This window comes from Enhydra lutris, unplaced genomic scaffold, assembly GCF_002288905.1.
Source record: "Enhydra lutris kenyoni isolate GAN:26980312 unplaced genomic scaffold, ASM228890v2 scaffoldscaffold22, whole genome shotgun sequence".
Lineage (NCBI taxonomy): Eukaryota > Metazoa > Chordata > Mammalia > Carnivora > Mustelidae > Enhydra > Enhydra lutris.
Genome location: NW_019154106.1, coordinates 41876646 through 41897712, shown reverse-complemented (window position 1 = coordinate 41897712; position 21067 = coordinate 41876646). Strand labels below are relative to the sequence as shown.

General features: G+C 54.3%; 1 protein-coding gene across 1 annotated transcript in view; it reads left to right on the top strand.

Moving 5' to 3' along the window:
• LOC111149941 (otogelin) overlaps positions 1 to 21067 on the top strand; it is a 77745-nt gene that overhangs the window by 44263 nt on the left and 12415 nt on the right. The window contains 16 exon segments of the mRNA XM_022507214.1: positions 978 to 1004; positions 3512 to 3679; positions 6179 to 6457; positions 8052 to 8169; positions 8870 to 8949; positions 9458 to 11253; positions 12078 to 12246; positions 12554 to 12699; positions 13298 to 13387; positions 14577 to 14760; positions 17075 to 17295; positions 17504 to 17642; positions 19183 to 19377; positions 19590 to 19802; positions 20409 to 20513; positions 20683 to 20790. Of these exon segments, the coding sequence (XP_022362922.1) occupies positions 978 to 1004; positions 3512 to 3679; positions 6179 to 6457; positions 8052 to 8169; positions 8870 to 8949; positions 9458 to 11253; positions 12078 to 12246; positions 12554 to 12699; positions 13298 to 13387; positions 14577 to 14760; positions 17075 to 17295; positions 17504 to 17642; positions 19183 to 19377; positions 19590 to 19802; positions 20409 to 20513; positions 20683 to 20790 (4038 nt within the window).

The window sequence follows — 21067 nt, the reverse complement described above, 5'->3', positions numbered from 1 at the left end:
TGCTAAATTTCAGAGAGGTTGAGTAGCTTGTCCCAGTATGCACAGGTGAAGAGTGAGAGAGATGGAATTTGAACTCAGGTCTGACTCTTCCGGACTACCTCCCACTGACCAGAGACTCCAACATCAAAATTTCTAGTTCAGACTTCTGAGTCAACAAATGAAGGAAAGGGAGTCCTTTCCCATAGCCACACTGTGGGTCAATCTCACGGCTAGTGCTCTTTCTAGAGGTCAGTGCCAAATGCAAAGAGACAGTGTTGATCATGGCATTGGGGGTAAGGGGTGGAGTTGGTGGCTCTCTTTAGACCATGCTTTTGAGTGAGGGAGGGTCCTCCTCTGCCTTCACCCCAGGTCTACCCATCTGGCCCCTCATGGCCTTGCTTCTGGCTTTAGGTGCCCCTGCAAGGTCCCCCAAGGTCCCTCCAGGCTGAGATGCCTGGACAACAGGCTGTGCTGCTGAGCTGGGCCACTAGAGGGTGCGCTGAGCACACACTTGGAGGAGCTTGTTGTAGCCTGATGGACACTACACTGGGGGGCCTGAAAAAGCCTTGGCTCCTGAAAGCCCCTGATTCCCTTCCACGGAAGGTTCTTGAAATACCAACTTCTATCTTGTGCTCTCATTGCTCCAGGACCTGCTACAACATTTGTGATTGGAGTTCCCACTCCTTGATTCTAACCTTGCCCTTTGGGGGTCTCACAAGATGCCCCATTCTGTCCAACACTCATTCACTCATTCACCCATTCACCCATTCGCTCATTCGATACATGCTGAGTGCCTCCTCTAGGCCAGGCTTTGAGCTCTGCACCGGGCACACAAGGAGTTTTGGTATTTCTTATACCTTAAGATATCTGAGTCCAATGACCATGCCTAGATCTTGGAGTTTGGGAGGCAGGCCAGATGTAGGACAGCTGGGATGCTAGGGGCCGTGACTCTACCCATCTGTTCCAGGCTTCTCAAGAAGTCTTGTTCTCTCTTTCAGCGTATGACTGTGACTTCTTTAACAAAGGTAAGCCCATCTGCCCCAAGTGGAGCCTGGGGTCACTGAGTACTACCAGCCCCGCCCTGCTGCCGTGACAGCATCCACTGACCCTGGAAGAGCTGTGACATGGTGCAAGGAGGGACTGCACCGAGTGGAGAGAACCAGACATGTAGAGGCTGGGCTGCCCCAAAACTGTCTCCAAAAGCTCCTGCGGTCCCTCTCTCGAGGCCAGGCCAGGCCACCTTCCCGGGAGTTGTTCTCACCCAGGGCAGCTTCCTCAGGGAGTAAAAACCCCATTCCCACCAGTATGCCACGCTAGGGCCGTCACAGACTTGCTCATCAGGCTCATGAGAATATTGTCTTGGGTCTCCTGAAGGTTTGAGAGGCAAAGTCAACTGCAAACTGCTCTTTCTGAGGATGGCTGGGGCAAAACATACAGCTTGGTTCAGCCTGTCAGATTCATCTTCCAATTTAGCCAAGGTCACAGGGTGCCAGGAATTGCTCCAACTTCTGTAGTAGCTAGGATGAAAACACTGGTTGAAACTAAAGACCCAAAGGAGGCTAATGTCCAGTGTGAGAGCTCATTATTCAGTTTAGTCACCAAGGTATGGGCAATAGGGTGGAAAGTCAGATCCTGGCAGAGTTAGATGCTTGTCAGGTCCTTGGTACCATTCATCTTTGACTTCTGAGCCCCGCTCCCTCCCCTTCCGGGTACCACGCCAGGAACAGGCCTATACGAGCCTAGTCCCAAGCTGTGTCCTCAATTACACGCATTATCAGATTTGGGGTTGAGACATGTCCCACCAGCAGAGCATAGCAGGCGAAATGGAGAGGGACAGACTAGAGACCAGAAGACCAGTGAGGGGGTCTGTGAGATAAGAGCTGGGCCAGTGTGAAGAATGATAATTCAGGGACTCCAGGCCTTCCAAAATGTTAGCCCCCAGGGACTCCTGAGGGCCAAGGGCTCCCTCCTGGCTATGAGGAAGCTTTCCTTATAAGAATGAATAATGAATAAGAATGAGTCTGTAACAGAATTACAGTCCCTGGGACAGGCAAGGTCTGTCTGACATCAGGCAAGACATTTCAGCGAGACAGCTCCGAGAAGAGTTTTCTCCCTTCTGTGGCATTTTGGGTGGCAGTAACTGGCAAAGGACAAGCTGTTTCTAGCATCGTCCTCCTACTCATCCTCCTACCCATCCATTCCTTGCTCTGCTCTTCTACCAACATGTTCTCCAGTCCAGGCCCTTTGCTGGGTGCTGTGGAATCAGTGGTCAAAGAGACCTGTCCCAGTGATGTGCTGGAGCTGGAGCTGGAGCTGGCTGACATGGGCCCTAGAAAGCCATGGGGTGTGCCTACTCTCAGACATTCGGTCGGTGGTTTGAAACTGACCCTTGCCATGAGCTGTGGAAATCAGCAGTCACTGCAAAGTGGGGTTGTGTTTGTTTGTTTGAGAGTTTACTGTTGTGCGTTTACTAGCACAGCGCTGCCTGTTTCCCATGTGGTCCAGGAGACACAAGTGCATCCGCCCCCAAGGTCCCCCTTGTAAGAGCCGTGATCAGGGCAGGCTGTGCTCCAGGGGCTGGTGGAGTGCTGAGGAGGAGGGATGACGTTTATGTGTGGCGGGAGAGGGTGCAGGAAGAGCTTCTCCAAGGAGGTGACATTTGAGCTGGGCCCCAAAGGTTGAGTAGGCGTTTGCCAGGCACAAAACACGGAGGACTCCTCTGAGTGGGTGGACAGCATGAGGACAGGCATGAGGTAGAGCACAGCATGGCTCTTTCAAGGAAGCACCAGAGAAGTTCAAGGTGGCGGGCCAAGGGTGTGGGGAGTTGGTGGGGTGTGGGGTGTGAAGGGTCCCTGAATTCAAGCTGGGCCCTTGGAGTCCATCCTGAGGGTAATGGGGAGCCATTAATCCCAGCAGGGAGTGTGTCTAGAAAGGGGACTTGGGCATCTGTGGGGAGGAAGCCCTGGAGTCTGGGGCAGGGTGCCTCTAACACCAGAGGCAGGGAGGTTGGTTTTAAGGCAACTGTCTAAGAAACCCCCGGCCCTCTCTAACCTATACCAGCAATGGTAGGAACCCAAGAGCCACAAAAAGACAAATTTGAGATAAGTAGGTAAACCCTGATGTTGAGATTGAGACCGACTGACATTCATCCCTCAGGCGTTGAGTGAACAGAGACCATCTCTGATGTTGAGTCCCAGAGGCAATCCTGACTAGAGTGGTGGCTGCAGGACAGGCCAGTGGAGGGACATCTGCAGGCATGGGGGTGGGGCAGAGGTCTCCCGTGGGTGGCCCAGGTCCCAGGTTTCCTGTGAAATTATTCAGGCGGTGTGCAGAGGGTCACTTCCCATTAGGGACTAACTGCCTAGAGCTCATGCCCTTTCCTTCTTGGGGACCTGAGCTCCCTGGGGCCCAGGGTAAGGGAAGTGACTGGAAGTAGCTCTCTCATACCCTCTCTTTTCCCCACCTCTGGCAGGATGGGAGGTGGGCAGAGGCCCAGGGAGGCAGGCCTCACGACTGGACCCCTTCTCTCCAGCACTAGGTAAGGGTCCGTACCAACTGGCCAGCTTGGCCGCTGGCAGTGTCTTACTGACCAGCAAGGCAGTGGGTGGTGCCGTGGTCCTCGTGAGCGCGGAGGATGTGGCTCCAGGAGACATTGTGAACTTCCTGCTGACGGCTGCACTATACAAGGCCAAGGCACATGGTAAGGCCTACCTCCAGCCCCACTGCAGCCCTTGGTGGAGGGAGGGGAGGGTACTGAGACCCTAAGCAGTCTGCAGTCTCTGGAGAAATGTGGGGCTCCAACAGGTACCCCTTTCCCAGCCAAGACGGGCCTCTGGGTCAGCCTGTTAGTCTGTTCAAATGGACACCTTCCATTTTCTCCCTGGAAAAAGCAGGGAGGCCAAGGTCCAGATGTACCTCTAGACCTTGCTTTATACCATTGCTGTGTTCTGGTCAGGCATGGGGGCAACAGCTGCTCCTTCCTCTCCTTCCCCTCCTTCCTACTCTTAATCCTTTTCCTCCTCTCCTCCTCCCCCTCTTCTCCCCTGTCCCCACCGTCGTCCATCTCTTCCTGCTTCTCCTTCTCTTTGGCCTCCTCCCCTCCCCTCCATTTTGGAGACTGGATAGACTGTAAGACCAGAGGGGCACTGGCTGATGGACTGACTCCTGGGGGCCTTGTTTCTGTGAATGAAAGTGCAGCTCTTAACGGGCTCAGGACATTATCCTGAATTCTGGGACACGTCTAGAACCAGCCATGGCCTCTTGGGTCACAGACGGTCTGCAGACCTGACTGGCTTCGCTTTAGTGGGCACTGTCCTCCCTTCAGAGTTCAGTAGTGCTGAACGGGTGGCAGGAACCTTGCCTGGCACAGAGGGAACCCTGGATGGTATTTTTGCTGGGCCCTGGGCCAGCCAAGGCCTTAGTTCAGCCAGTGCTGGGAAGTCTTTCCTGTGCATTTGTGTGTGTCCCAGTGTGTGTGACCACTGTGATCAGCATTTCTACCCCTACACCTGCTGGCCCCATCTAGTCAGTGTCTCCCCAACCACAGGGATGCGGCCCATCCCAGCATCCACTGGAACTGTGACCCGAGACACTTCTCACAGGGTTCATTCCTGTCTCGGAATTCCAGTTCTCAGATTCTGAGGGTCTGTAGCTTACCTGGTTATGATGACGCCCCTCCCCCTCATCCCTCCCTCCCTGCGTTTACCCCTCCCTCCTGTTCATTGAGCCCTATTCCCAGGCCAGGCACAGACCTGGGCACTGGGGCATCAGGGATGGAAGAGACACTTCCCTGCCCACCGGAAATCCACAGTCTCATCCAGGAGACAGACACAATATGAGCATGATATGGTCGTGCCTGCTCCTGGGTCCCATCCCTGCGGCCGACTGTATGGAGGTGAAGATCGTGGGATCTGGCCTTAGCCTGCCTGGTCTCCTAATCCTGCCTCCCTCTTCCACTGGCACTTTGACTTTGAGTCTCACTTCCCTCATCTGTAAAATGGGAATAACAAGAGCATCCCCTGCTGACCTGTTACAGATTTTACTTGTTTATGATGTTTATCCTCCTTCCACTTAAATGTTAAGTTCCATCAGGGCAGGGATTTGGGTCCTTTTGTTTCCGATTGTGCCTACAACAGCACCTGGTACATAGTAGGGCCTCGGAAAACATGAGCTGCAGAAGGAATGAATTTGCCACCTACTAGGCTCTCTTGGAATTTAATAACCCAGCAGGCAGAGGCCTTGCTTAGCATCATGCCTGGCACGTAGTAAGTCCTTGACAAATACTACTTAGTGTTTTTCCACCAATAATGAATCCTTCCTCTGGTTGCTTCCTGTCTCCTCACAGCTGTTCAGGGGGTTTTGACAGGGCTACATGGGCGGGGAGGGAAGACACATCGAGCCCCATACTAGGCCTTTCACCTGTGCCATGTTTTTTGCCCCTCACCACGGCCCAGGCACGTTAAGTCATTCACTTACGTCATAGCCAGCTGTGGCAGACCGGGACTCCTGGACCCCTCCTTGTGTGGATTTGGGGGTTATCCACCCAGCAACAAGCTCTGCTTTCTAGAACTGGGCCTTTGTGGACACAGGAGAGAGGACAGCGGAGACCAGTCATGGGGCTCAGGGCAAGCCCCTTCTCCTCTCAGGGTCAGTTTTCCCATCTGTGGGTTGGACTTCACATTCCCTCAGTCTGCCAGCTCGGACCCAGCGGGATTCTGTGTGGAGCAGGACCAAGCTGGGGTCACTGACACCTGTCAGATCAGCACCCGCCAGCCTGTCCTGAGTGTCCAGTTGAACGTGACTCTTCTAGGGTGGCCGTGTCTGTTGGTCTGCTCACTGCGGTCTCCCCAGCACTATCAGAGCATCCTCCAAATGTTTACAGAGTAAGGAAAGGAGGGAGAGAAAAAAAGGAGGGAGGGAGGGAGAGAAGAAGGAAGCAGAGAAAGGAGGTGGGAGGAAGACACCTCCCAAGGTTTGGCAGCTGGTAGCTTCTCTAACCTTCCACTTCCCTCCTGCAGGGGTGGTGTGTGCAGAGGGCCAGCCCGCAGGCAGAAGTGGGCAGGCAGGCGTGGAGGAGCAGGGCCCAGCTACTCCACAGGCAGGTGGCTGTCTTGAGTCACTGAGTGCAGATGCACGCCAAGCTCGGGCCCCTCCTCTGGGCCCCTCCCTGCGCTCACCTCAGGCACCTGGCTCTTTACAGACCCGGATGTGGTGTCCCTGGAGGCAGCAGACAGACCCAACTTCTTCCTCCATGTCACAACCAACGGGTCTCTGGAACTGGCCAAGTGGCAGGGCAGCACTACCTTCCACCGCCGTGCCTCCTTCTCACTGCACCGGGGGACGTGGCAGGCTGGCCTCGTGGCCCTGGAGTCACTGGCAGAGCCTGGCTCCTTCCTTTATGGGTCGGGCCCCACGCTGGTCCTGCGGCTGTACGAGCACACAGAGGTGTTCCGCCACGGCACGTTCTTCCGCCTTCTGGGTAGGTGTCCACCCTGCCATTGCCTCAGCCCCTCCTCACACCGCCCTTCCTGCCCTCTCCCACCGTACCCTCCCAGCTGCCCCCAAGAGGCAGAATTCCCACTCTCCTGGCAAGGGGACGCCACACTTGGGTGCGGCCCCTAAGATGGGAGGTGGCCTGACCTCCATGTTGGTGGCCTGGGGAGCCGTGGGCAGTGGGGCCTGGGGCCCAGCCAGCTTCCTGGGTCCTGCCTACACCCATAGGCCGATTACATGGTCTAAAAATAGGGCAGCCTTTGTGGACATGAGGTAAGAAGGGTTCCTGGCTACAGCTTGCAGAGCCCACTGGCTCAGGTTTCTTGCTGTTGGGGACACATGCCTGCCATGTGAGCTCAAAGACCTCCCCCCGGGCACCAGGCTGAGGGGCCAGCAGCCTCCCTCTGTCCCCCGTGGGAGGCCCAGGACCCTGGGCAGTGATGGGGCAGCTCCACACCCTTTCCAGCTAAGGCCAGGGCGTTCCAGGGCTCTGCCATCCCCCTGGCAGGTGGATCTGCCCCCAAGGGCTTGCTCTCTGCTTATACCCTGGAGGAAGTGAGCACAATTTCTCTACCACTGCAGGCAGGCCTCTCTGTCCTGCATGGGCACACGCATGTTTGTGCCTGTGCGGGCACCTTGAGCTGCATGAATGGGTCCATTATATATGTTCACAAACATATCTCCAACCAGCCCCCCCCCATTGATCATGGGCCTTGCTCTGGGCCTGGTTCATAGTTGGTGCTCCCCAACTGTAAGTTCTCAGTTCTGGCCTCCAGGATCCTAGAAAAGCAGGTTTCTTCAGAGCCCACACATGTCTCCCCAGTCAGGCCATGGTTTCAGAGACAGGTCGCACGTGTTAAGATGGTCTGGGGTCCCGTCTGCCTCCATGTCCCCCATTACCTGCTTTCTCTGAGGAGTCCTCATCTGTCAAGGCACTGGCCACAGGACCTTTTTTAGAGGAAATCTCTCCTGGGAGAGTAATTTTCCTGGCATCTTCTGTGCCTCAGTTTCCTTAGCTATAAAATGGGGGATAATAATAGTGCTACATCATAGGATTACTGTGAGCATTAATAAGGAAAAACTTATGAGATGTTGAATGTCGTGTTTGGTGCTGTTCAAGAGTTGGCTGTTGGTTTTGTTGTCATTATTATTATTCTTAGCCACCAAGTGTGCAGGGCAAGCCTGGCCATCAAGGTCCCAGAGGAGCAGGGTGACAGGGCAACCTTATGCAGGGGATCAGGGGTCCCAACCTTCTCTTTGGCTAACCCTCAAAGCCCAGCTGCACCTGCCTGCTCTGTACCTCCCTGCCACAGGGTTCTGAGCCCCTACTCCAAGTTCCCACAGCCCCATCCCAAGGATCCCCCAGGCACCGACCCCTGCTCCCAGGAATAGTTTCCCCTTAGGTTGGTTTTTATTTTATTTTATTTTTCTTTGTTTTTCCTACATGTGTCTATTTGTCTCTTCCATGGAGCAGGGTGGGGATAGGTGGAGCTAGGATTACCTCTGTGTCTGTCTCCTGACCCTGAGCCGGTACCCAGTCTCCCTCAGTGCTGGGACTCTGGTGCGGCTCACCTTTCCAGATGCCAAGCCCTCAGGGGCTGCCTACCCCGTCTGCGAGTGGCGCTATGATGCTTGCACCAGCCCCTGCTTCCAAACCTGCCGGGACCCACGGGCAGCTGGCTGCCAGGACGTGCCGAGGTGAGGGAGCACAGGGTCAGGGTGTGTATGTCAGTGTGTTTGAGCATGCGCATGTGCAAATGGGTGTGTAGTCTGTGGGCAGAGGCATGAGCATGTCCTGAGATGTATGTGTGTGCTCACAGGTACTCGTGATTGCATTGTGTGTGTGTGTGTGTGTGTGTGTGTGTGTGTGTGTACTAGAGTGAAGCTGACTGACATGGGCATGTGTGAGTATTGATTTGTGTGATGTGCATATAGCTGGGCCGTGTGTGTACTCGTGTGGGTATACTGGTGTCCGTGGGCCGCACACAGCTGTGCGTGTATACACGTGTGTGAGCTGTATGCATCTGGGGGTTGGTGCAGCTGTGTGTGCATGAAGGTTTTGATAGTCTGTATGGATGTGCAGGTATCTGTGTGAATGCTTTCGAGTCTTGTGGGTGGGACAGTGTGCCTAAATGCAAACATGTGGCAGCGTGTGTGAGTGTGAGCACAGGTGTGTGCATAAGCAGACCTTGTTCATGTTTCTCTCTTGGTCTGAGGAGTATGAGTGTGCAAAAGTGTGCAACGTGCATGTTCAGGTGTATGTGCTTCTGTACACGTGTCTCTGGGGGTTCATGTGACGTGTGTCATAAGGAGGGATGAAGCTGTGCTCGCTCCATGTGAAAGAGATGATTGTCCCCCATGTCTCCAGCTACTAATTGGCTCCCTGCTCTGTCCTCAGGGTGGAAGGCTGTGTGCCTGCCTGTTCCACTCCCAAGGTCCTGGATGAAGTCACACAGAGATGTGTCTACTTGGAGGACTGTGAGTGGCCCAGATTTCTCATCCCTCCCTTAGATTTCCTCTAAATCTCTAGCTTCTGCTTTGACCAACCATGCCCAGAGTCCCCAGGTCCCTGGAGAAGCAGGGTCAGCATAGGAGCCTCTGGAAGAGACCTTTAGAGTAGGCAGGGACCCCATCCAGTCCATTCTTCCCACTAAACAGAGAGAAAAATGAGGCCCAGAGTGGAGAGGGGACTGGCTTGGGATCAGGTGGTAGGAATGCAGTACAGGCAAAGGCAGACCAGAGGTCCATTGGCTCTGAACTCAGGCTTTGAAGTATGGGGCAGAGTCCAGACCTGCGGGTCCTCCAGTCCCACACAACAGAGGCCCCTGGGTTGGTCAGGCTGCCTGACTGGCGGCTGGAAGCTGCCTTCCCCCATGCTCACCTAGGCTGTTGGCTCAGGAACCCTACATCACAGCCCTGCCCAGTGAAGACCCTGGGGCAGGCAGCAGGCGTCCCATTGTCTGAGCTGCTTCTCTCTTTGCCCCAGGTGTGGAGCCCATGGTTTTGGCCCCCACAGAGTCTCTTGGCGACCAGACCCTGCCTCCTGGTCAGGAGCTGCCCACTCTCAGTGGCAAGGAGCTGCAGTTTCCACAGGAAGCGCCCGGGGCCCCCTCCCACAAGCCAATGCATGCTCCCGCTGCCCCACTCACCACAGCTCTGAATCCACCCATGGCAGTTACTGAGGGGCCAGAGCTGACGCCAGGCCCCACACAGGCCACTCTGCAGCTGCCACCGGGGATCACTTCATCTAACCTCCCTGTCCCCGCTACAGAGGCCCCAGCCAGCATGGGAGCGACCACCAGCCACCTGGCTACCACCCTTACCCCAGAATCCTCATCCCTCTCCCTTTCGCAGCAGACACCCACACCTAGTATAGGGTCAGGGGCTGTGAAGACGACGAGGGTGACTGTGACCTTTTCAGGGAGCCCCAATATCACAGAGTCAGCCCGGTCACCCCTGGCACCTCGCTTCCCACTCATGACCAAAGCTGCGACAGTCCCAGGCCCCGGCTCTTTGCCTATCAGGACCACCCCGCTCCAGCCCTTCCCAAGCTTGGAGTTGCCTACGAGTTCCTCCTCCAGTCCTGTGGCTTCCCCTGCAGTGACCTCCAGGCTTCCCACTTCCTTGGGATCCCACAAGACTTTGCTGACACCTGCAATCACAAAGGTCATGAACAAGACAGGGATGCCCCAGCCCACAAAGGCCCAGAGCGTTTCAAGGCCCAGCAGCCTCCCAGCTAAGGCTAGGACAACAGCACAGCAGGTTCCTGTCAGTGCTCTGGCTACCAAGAGAGTGGAGATGGCGCCACCCACGGAGAAGCAGCCTGGGCCCAGCCAGTCCGCAGGCACCCCAGCACCCTCACTTCCAAGACCCATCCCTACTGCCCCACTCCACCCCACCCGGCAAACTACCATAGCCACCGGGCCTCCAGCTCTGCCCCCGGGGACCCCAGCTGCCGCCAGCCCGTCCACACTCGCTCACAGGCTGGGGGTCACTCCCTTCATGTCTGTGGATTTGACTCAGCCACCCCAGCTCCTCTCTGGCCTGCCTCTCGATACCAGCCTGCCCTTGGCCAAGGTGGGCACATCTGCCCCAGTGGCCACGCCCAGGTCCAAGGGTTCTGTCATCACCCTTCCACTCCGGCAGCAGGCCACATCTCCCACTATGGCCACAACCCCACCTACGCAGACCCTCAGCTCAGCACCGCCTCTCACCCCTACTGTCGTGGCTCAGGTAGGCCTACCCAGCCATATAGCCCCTCAGGCAGCAGGCACGGTACCTGGCCTGCTTCTGGGAGCCACGTTGCCAGTCTCTGGAGTCGTGGCCATGGCTGAGGGGGGAGCCCCCACGCTCTCTGCTGCCCCACACAAGAGCACCACAGAGAAGATGGCCATTCTGTCCAAGCAAGTGTCTCTGCCCCCGTGGATATATGGCCCTGCCCAGGGGATGCCCACAGAACTCACACCTGCTGTGGCCCACACTTGGGCTGCCTTGGCGCCGGAGGCTGACGGCCCTTGGGCCGTCACAGTGCCACTGGTGCCCACATCCTATCCTCTGAGTCGTGTCTCGGCCAGGACCGCCTCCCGAGAGAGCTCACTCGTTCTGCTCCCTCAGCTGGCTCAGGCCCATGGAACCCCGGCTGGACCGCAGCTTCCAGCAGAACTGGGGGCAGAGGCCACCACCAAGCAGTCTGGGCGCTCAGCCCCCGCCCAGAGCATCGCAGCGAGTTCGGCTGAGACCTTAACAACCACCACTGAGGAAAGCACATCTCCCACCTGTGTCGTGAGTGACCTATCAGGCCACCCCAGTGTGGTCCCCTCATGCCCCTCTCTCCTGGGCCACTTGGCTGGGACACCATCATGGCGTCACATTCCTCACGGCCTGTGGCAGCTTCTCCTTTACTAACCACCAGGCTGCAAGATGGCAGTTCAGTCACCGCCCTCAGGCTTGCCCCACACTCTGGAGCTGACAAATTCTGCAGGCTCTTCTGGGTCCCTGATGTCATGGCAGAGTCTCACCATTTCCCTAGGGCCAATTGGATGACTTAGTGTGACACCAGAACGTGGAAACATGAGTGTGCTGGGGGGTGTATATTTGAATCTGTAGAGTCATGTGGGACTGTGTGTGTGAAGTTTACATGTGTGAGACTCAGGGCGAGCAATCATATATCTGTGTGTGTGCTATATGGTGTCACGAGACAGTATAGGTCTACATTTGTAAGAAAGATTGTGTGTGCGTGTGCGCATGCTTGTGCGTGCGTGGGTATGCTCAGGTTTCTCCAAGTCTGAGCTTGCATGTCTGCACATCTGTGTACCTGGACCTCTCTACCAGGGCTGGACAGATACGCAGAAATTCCAGGGATTCAGTCCCTGATCCCCAATCTCGTGCTCAGCTCGTCCCCAGGCCCCTGAGGAGCATGTTGGGTGGGTTGAGGGTGACGACACCATTCCCTAGTAGTTATACCTCTGGGTCCCCTGCCCTACTACAGTTGACATTGGAAATGGTTTTATGCCCTTAGCCTCGGGTGGGGGTGGGGGGAGGGATGGGTAGTGAGGGGCTCAGTACTAGGCTGGGCACTCACGCTGTCTCTCCACCCTGTGCCCCAGCCAATCGCTGAGCAGGACTGCGTCCGCCACATCTGCCTGGAGGGCCAGCTGATCCGAGTGAACCAGTCCCAGCACTGTCCCCAGGGTGCCACACGCCCTCGCTGTGGGGTCCTGGGCCTCGCAGTGAGGGTGGGCGGGGACCGCTGCTGCCCCCTGTGGGAATGTGCCTGTGAGTCCTGGGGTCCACCGGATCCTCTCCAAACATGACCTCGGCGCCTTCCCTGTGTGTTCCTTGACCTTAGGGTAACTCCGACCTGAATGCATTCTCCTGTGGGACATCTTGTCTCATTGTGACCCCTGAACTGGCAGATCCCTACTCTTGCAGCCTCATCTCTGTGATGCCTGCTCTGAGGGACTCTCCAGCCCTCAGGGCCTCTGAATCACTTGGGAAAAGGCCAAGTTGCCTTCACTAGGTACCTGGGTGGCCTCCGCCCCAGAAGCATCTGTTAATCTTCTCATCCTTGCCCCTCCCCCAGGCCGGTGCTCAATCTTCCCTGATCTAAGCTTCGTGACCTTTGATGGGAGCCACGCAGCCCTGTTCAAGGAGGCCATCTACATCCTCACCCAGAGCCCCAAAGAAATGGTCACCGTCCATGTCCTTGACTGCAAAAGTGCCAACCTGGTGACTGTCCCCGGCTGCATTTGCTGCTGGGGCCTCGGGATTTGACAAGATTTGGAGGGGAGATTGAGCAGTGAATTGGGTTTTAAGGGGTGCCAGAGGCGAGGACAGACACAGAAACCCCTACAGTAGCTCTGTCTGTCAGGGTCTCCTGGAATGGCCCTATAGAGAAGGGGCTCGTGGAGTGTACCACCTCGTGGCCCTTTCTGGGGCCTGCACCATTCCCAGCTCATCCCCATTGCCTAAGCCCAGGTGGGAGGCACCCGAGTGCAGAGGAGCTGGGATGCCACTCTAGCCATGTGGCCTATGGCCAAGGATGCTGGCCACAGAGAATCACCTACTAGGGTACCCTTATGAGCCGGGTGGAAGGAGGCAGGGTTTTCTGTTTGTTTTTGCTTTTTGGCTGGGTTTACAGGAGGTCAGGTAGTACCAGACATGCTCCCTGGGATTCTGTGCACCATCTGCCCAGCCCCGAACAGTGCCCCTGGCAGACTGAGAGGGGGTGGCAGGGAAAGTATGCTCACGGTGGCTCCCCAGCAGGAGGAGGAGGAGGCAACAAGGACTGGGCTCCAAGCTGATGAGGGTTGGGCTCTCTCTGCAGGGGCACCTGAACTGGCCCCCGTTCTGCCTGGTGATGCTGAATGTGACTCACCTGACCCATCAGGTCACCATTGACCGTTTCAGCCGGAAGGTGAGTGCACCAGAGAGCCAGTCTTCCTAGGGCTGTGATCAGGCAAGCCGCAGGGCATCCAGCGGTGGAGGGGTCTTGCTCATGACTGGGGGGCAAGGGCGGAGAGGGAGAGGGACCCTTCCAATGAAAAATAATGCAAAAGGCTCACCTCATTTGTTTCCCCTTTCTCAGCAATCATTCTCCTGTGCTGCCAACTGTTCAATGTCTGAAAACTATTGTTTCATATAATTTGTCAGGGTTTTTTTGGTTGTTTAAGGTAAGAAGGTATATCTAGTCCTTATTACTCCATCTTGATCAGAAGCTAAAGCCCAAGTTCTTAAATGTGATTGTTCATTCCCAGACCTGGGAGGCCACTCCAGGTCCATGGAGCCCCATCCCCTCTCTGCATAGCTAGGAAGGCTCAGGCTGAGAGCCCCCGGCTTTCCCAAGGTCCAAGTTTCCCAACACCGAAGTTCCTGTTCTGGATAATTTGCAAAGTGATTAATAAAACAGTGATTCCTCTGGAAAGGGAGGTATAAAGTCATTATAAATATTTTAAGATTCTAATCTTTTAATCTCCCATTTCTACAAAATAAAACTACTAATCCATAGTACATACAAATTTAACCTTGTCAATATGTAGCAGAGGTTGTAGCTGTGACTGTAAAGTGGTGGAGAGAATTCGGGTGTGTTGCATATTTAACAAACATTGAGACCCCGGTTTATGTCGGGCCCAAAGGCAGGTGCTAGGGATTCAAAGGTGGATCTGGTGCCTCAATGAGGGAACAAACCGAGGTCAGCACAGAGATGAGGAGGCCCCAGAGAAGGGGTGTCCAAGCTAGAGGCTGGAGACTTGGGAAAATCCCCCAGAAGAAATGACCTGAGCAGAATCAGGAAAGAAGGAGAGTGATTACAAAGCCTCAAAGTGCGTGTTTGTTTGGGCACAGAGATGCAACCTGTCTCCCATTGTTGTGTCTTTTTGTTTTATCGTTTTCTCATAAAAATGGTTTCAGAATTCTTTGATGCCACTTGGACAGTGTCTTGGCCACATGTGCCTGAAACAGAGCCTGTTACATAGCTTGATACTGTTTGTTGGATAGATGTGTGGATGGATGGGTGGGTGGGTGGATGGATGGATGGATGGTTGGGTGGATGGGTGGGTGGACGGACAGACAAGCTGTGCTCACATTGAACACTCTCCCCCGACAAGGTAACTGTGGACTCACAGCCCGTCTGGCCCCCTGTGAGCAGACACGGATTCAGAATTGAGGACACAGGCCACATGTACGTGATCCGGACCCCGTCACACATCCAGATCCAGTGGCTGCACAGCTCAGGACTCATGGTCCTGGAGGCCAGCAAAGCCAGCAAGGCCCAGGGCCGCGGCCTATGCGGTGAGGTGGGACCCAGCTGGGGGAGAGGGGATGGTTCCTGGGTCCACCTCTGTCTCCCAACATAGGTTCCCCTGTGTGAACCCAGGGAAAGCTGGGACAGAAGGCCAGGCCAAAGGTGGAAGCAGCATGGCTGGCAGGGCAGAGAGACCTAATGTCTGGTGTTCTGAGGCTGAAGCTGCCAGCAGGGAGACAGCTCAGGGCTCTGGCCTCGGCCAGTTGTCACTTTAACTGGGATTGTCTGTCGGCTTCCTGGATAGCTCCCTAATACCAGATAATCCTTCCTGTCTGCATAGGCCTGGGCACTTCACAAAGCACTTCCACACTCTGACCTCACTTATTGCAGGTCACCGACCTAACAACCCTAAGAGATGACCATTGAACTAAAAAAGAAAGGGGGCTCAGAGAGGTTAAGCACCTTGCCCCAACTCACACAGCAGAGCTGCCACAACACTGGGGCTCTTCAGACACCAACATGACTGCAGGAGTGTGCTCTTAGGGACCGGATGTGTTTTGATAAGGAGAAGGGGTGTGCAGGGGGAGTCTGAGTGTGGACAGCTGCTCCCCCACGGGACATTCTGTGACAGGACATTATGATGCCAGAGAACAGAGGAGCACTTCCATGTTCCATAAACACATACATGTATGTCCATAAATCTGCACCGTTTTGATCATTGACGCTCACACCCCTGTATTCAAAATGCCTTCTTCACGTGAATTAACATGTGTAAGTCTGCTCGCTGCTCATTCTTTCATCACTTACCGTGTGCCAGTCATAGGACAGATAGTAGGCAAAACAGAAGAAATCACTGTTTTATGAAACCTCTGTTCTTACTGACTTACTGATACAAGTATATCTCTTTACACACACACACACACACACACACACACACACAGCGCTGCCACCACTCCATCATCTTTTTCTCACCATGTCTTGCTTCCACTCTTTATGCCTGGCAGGGAGTGCTGGCCTCAGCAGTAATCTCCTCCCTAGGATACTCAGGACACCCTTCAGTGACTCAATGTCAAGACCAAAAATGCAACCACTAGGACCATAAAATCTGAAGGTTTTGAGTAAATCATGCTTTACATTCATGAAACTGGTGGCTGGAGGTGTGAGAGCAGAAGTCAGCCAATTTTTATCCAAACTAACACTCTGTGTCCTGGGCACCCTGCTTGGGAACCAGGGGACACTACTGGGAGAGTGAGAAAATTTATCTAAAGGAAAATGAATCTTTGCACTCAGAGCAAGACAGCCCAGCCAAACCAAAATCCGTTCTACAGAACTGGAAGGTCGTGGACGGGTGCCTCCGAAGGGCTCTTGAAAGAAGGACATCTGAGAAAGTGTTTCAGGCAGAGGGAGCAGCATAAGAAGGTCAAGGGCAGGGAAGTGTGTGTGGGGAGCCTAGAGTGCGAGAGAGGAAGCTGAAAGTTAAGGTCATGTTAGAAGCTGTGACAGAGAAACTTCAGCCCCCACCCCCATTTCAATGCCTTACGACCTGACAGAAGTCTATTTCGGGCACACAAAAATTCCCAAGTGGAGACTCCCTCCATCTTGTGGTTCTGCCATTCTCAACACACACTTCCAACTCCACTGCAGGAAAAAGAGTCAGAGAGTCAAAGAATGTTTATGGACCAGCCTGGCCGCAGTACCCCTCACCCTCCTCTTCACTCAGCATGGGCTCCCCAGCCCCAGGAGATCCTGGGAAAAACAGGCTAGAGAACTGTCCGGGAAGAAGAGGAAAGAGGAGTTACACTTAGCTAGCAGTCTCCGCTAAGGCAGATTTTCTTGGAGTCATTTTAAATTTTCATATAACGTCAGAGCTACTATAAAGAACTCCCATTTACTTTTTGCTCAGATTTACCAAGGGTTCACGTTTTGCCACATTTGCTTTTCCTGCCTCTGTGTGTACACAGAGGTGTATAAAATGTGTTTAGATGTGTATAAAAGCCACACATAGGTATACATATGTGTATATATATATGCATGCACACATATATGATTTTTATATGTGCACTTTTCTATGTTATGCCGTTTTTACATAAATGCATTTTTCTGAGTGAATTTGAAAGTATGTTGGAGACATTGTATCCCTCTATCTCTAAATACCTTGGTGTCTGTCTCCTAAGAATGATGATATCTTCCTACACAGCAGGTTTCTTAGCTTCTCTGTGCCTCATATCTCTCATCTGTAAAAGGGGGATAATAGTAATACCAGCCTCAAAGAATTATTGTAAGAAATATGCAAAGTGACATCCAGGGACCTGGGAGTGGTGGTAATCATTATGGCTGTTGGGATCCTCCTTCCCTTTCCAGGCATCTGTGATGGGGATGCAGCCAACGACCTCACTCTGGAGGACGGCTCTGTGGTGGGTGAGGCTGAGGACCCCGCTCCTTTTCTGGACAGCTGGCAGGTGCCCAGCTCCCTGACCTCGGTGGGCCAGACCCGCTTCCGCCCGTACAGCTGTGCCACAGCGGACTGCTCGCCCTGCCTTCGAATGGTGTCCAACCGCACCTTCAGCGCCTGCCACCGCTTTGTAGGTACCCGCTGGGGCCCGGCGTGGGGGGACCTCCCAGGCTAGGAAGGGCAGTCCCTACCTGCAGAGGGCAGCTCCCCAGAGGTGTTGAACCTGGGGCCAGATCACGAGTCTCCAGAAGCTGGTTGTTGTGCCTGGGCGGGGCTGGGAGGAGCTGGGCCCGGGGATATGGGGAATCAGGGGGAGCAGCGCTGTCTGGCGTGCCCAGGTGCCACCAGAGTCGTTCTGTGAGCTGTGGATCCGGGACACCAAGTACGTGCAACAGCCCTGCGTGGCACTGACGGTGTACGTGGCCATGTGCCACAAATTCCACGTGTGCATCGAGTGGCGACGTTCTGACTACTGCCGTGAGTCAGGGCCTGAGCGGGAGTGGGGAGGACAGGCGTCTCCTCCGTGGCTTCTGACGCTCCTGCCCCTGTTAGTCATTGATTTATTCATTCATTCATTGATATTACTCTGTAATTCAAGAAATATTTTACCAATACATCTATGATAAATACATAAATAAGTGTATTTTTATTTAATATAAGATACAATATAAACATATTTAATATACTATATAATAAATATAAATCCATCTATGAATAATTTAACACATTTATTTTTATTATAATGTAGATTAATAAGTCCAATGAATATTATCTGCTTATTACTTAACTTACCTGAATCTCTTCTCCTTCTCTGTAAAATGAAGAAAGTAATAACGGCTCCTCCTAGGGTCGGTTTGAAGGTAACATGAGGTAATGTGTGCCGAGTGTCTCCCGCAGGCCCACCACATGGTTACCATCCAGGATGTATTGCCTTTCTTTTAATTTCTTGGTCATCTTTCTCTTCCTTCCGTCTCTCCCTTCCTTGCCTGAGAAGGGAAGTGAGAGCCACCCCTCCCCATCCCATTACGTTTGCACTGGTGGTGTAGACAGGGGTGGACCGGCCTAGGGCACTCTGATTTATAAATGTGGACACATCCAGATAGGCTGGAAGGAGCTCACAGGAGGACCACGCCTAGAATACGACGACAGATAAAAGATGAAAAGACAAAGTCATCTAGAGTAGTGTTTTCCACACTGTGGGTATGAAACCAACTTTGGGGGTCAACACCATGTTCAAAATATGTAACAGAATAGAAAATGTTAGTGTGTACTCTACCTAGAAAGAATAAATATTGTTTTTTGTTTTTGGGGGGTTTTTTTTTGAGTAAATATTGTTTTGTGAACAAGTTTGTTTCAATATATCAGTAATGCTCTAAAAAAAAGTTTCAAAAAATATATATATATCAGTAATTCTCAATCCCAAGCCATCCTTTAAAATCCCTAGGGAACTCCAAAAAGTACGAATGCTGGGCCCCACAATAAGAGATTCTAATTCAGTTGCTCTGGGTGGGGTCCTGGCAAGGGGATTTCCAAAGCTCCCAAATGAGTCCTCTGTAAGGACCACTGTTTGAGGTTTAAGGACCACTGTTCTGCATGGCCGTGTGTACCGGACCACAGTGTAAAATGTACTTTCTAAGGTCAAGAAAATTTGAAAACACTGATCTAAAGCAAGGATTTGACAAATGTTTCCTGCGAAAGGCCAGATGGTAAATAACTGAGGCTTTTCAGGCTTTACTGTCTCTGTCACAATTAGTTCTGCCCTAGGGGTGCAAAAGCAGCCAGATATAATAGGCAGGTGCCTGGGTGTGGCTGTGTTTCAATAAAACTTTATTTGCAAAAGTCCGTAGGAGGCTGGATTTGGCCATGGGTTGTGCTTTGCTGCCTTCTGATCTAGATAAGGGCGGCAGGGACACCAAACCGCTTTGCACTCTCTGCTGAGGCCCAGATGACACTCTGAGGCACTTCCTCACTCTGCCTGGGGTCTGAGCCCGGCCTGCTGCCCACTGTGCCCCTGCAGCCTTCCTATGCTCCAGCGACTCCATTTACCAGGCATGTGTGGCAGCCTGCGAGCCCCCCGAGACGTGCCAGGATGGGCTGCTGGGCCCGCTCGACCCAGAGCAGTGCCAGGTGCTGGGTGAGGGCTGTGTCTGCTCCGAGGGCACCCTCTTGCACCGGCGCCACTCGGCGCTCTGCGTCCCCGAGGAGAAGTGCGGTAGGTCCCTTCCCGGCCAGGGTGGGGCCCTCCAAAGCTGACCTCACCCCAGGGTCTCCTCATCCCACCTGCCACCCATGGCCGAGGCCCATCTGCCCCCTTCCAGGTCTGCTTTGGGGATGATCAGTGTCCCAGGGAGGGTCAAGACTGGGATGGTCTGGGTCTTCCCACCCACCTCAGTCCCTTGTGCCCCACCCTGTCCCCCACTGCAGCTTGCACCGACAGCACGGGCGCGCCTCGGGCCCTGGGGGAGACCTGGAACAGCTCCCTCAGTGGATGCTGCCAGCACCAGTGCCAGGCTCCCAACACCATTGTCCCAGTGGACTTGGGCTGCCCGGGGCCCCGCCCTGAGACCTGCCCACGTTTTGGGGAGGTGGCCTTGCTCCTGCCCACTGAGGATCCCTGCTGCCTGGGGACGGTTTGTGGTAAGTCCCACCTTTCAGTTCCCTCAACCTCAACCGTTAAGATGGTTAAAGGGTGCCGGCTCCCCCTGCAGACCTTGATGGATAGGACAAGGCTTGGGAAAGTCAAAGGGGCATGTGTGGGGTGTCCTGCAAGCAGGGAGAACCCCACCTGGAGGAGAGGAGCCCCCTTCATGCAGCAGCACGAGGTAGGGCTTGAAGGCGCAGGCTATGGACCTGAGCAGCCTGGACAACTCTTCTGCCATTTTGCAGCCTCACGACCTCAGCGATCATTTAATGTCTTCTGTGCCTTAGCTGGTTCTGCTATAGCACGAGACTGATCATAGTCCCCGCTTTCTGGCCGGTTGTGAGACTCTAGAAGTTGATACTGATCTAGGACAGCAGCTGGCACTTGGCCCATCTCGATGAATATTAACAATTAATGCTCTTCTGTCGAGCCCTGGACCTTCTGTGTGACCCTCTGAGGCCCCTTCCTAGAATGTAGGTTCTGGGGAGATTGAGAAATGAAGACAAGCTTTCTAGGTGCTGGGGAGTACTGGAGGCCAGGAGGTGGGGGTGGGGGGGGGGTTCCTAGCCTCCAGGTGACATGCCTTGTGGCCCCTGGCCCAGTGTGTAACCAGACTCTGTGTGAGGGCCTCGCCCCTACCTGCCGCCCAGGCCACCGACTCCTCACCCACTTCCAGGAGGACTCCTGCTGCCCCAGCTACAGCTGTGGTGAGAGGTTCTGAGGCAGGGAGCACCGGGGAGTGGTGAACCCTGCAGCTGGGGAGGGGGAGCTCTGGGGACTGGGTTCTGGTTAGGGACTGGGGCAGAGCTGGGCTGGGGACCCAGGCATGGCCAGACAGGGTCTGCTCCCAGCATTTAAGTTCTATCTTTTCTGCAGAGTGTGACCCAGACCTGTGCGAGGCAGAGCTGGTCCCCAGCTGCCGCCAGGACCAGATCCTGATTGTGGGTCGCCTGGGGGACTCGTGCTGCCCCTCCTACTTCTGCGGTGGGTAGACATGCCGGCAGGCGTCAGTGTGCACAGCTGGATCCCGGACATCCCTTTCCTCACACATTTCCCAGGGGCGGCTGGGAAGGAAATTGTGGGGCTCATCAGATAGACTGGGCACAGGACAAGGGTGAGATTCCTGTTCAGAACAAAGGGAAGGAGGAAGAGGAAACCAAGCCTGGCTTCACCCCATCCATTACTAGCAGGAGGAAATTGGTGTTTGTTTGGTGTAAAACTTTAGGTAGACAAGGAGGATCTAGATTCTTGCTCCAGGACA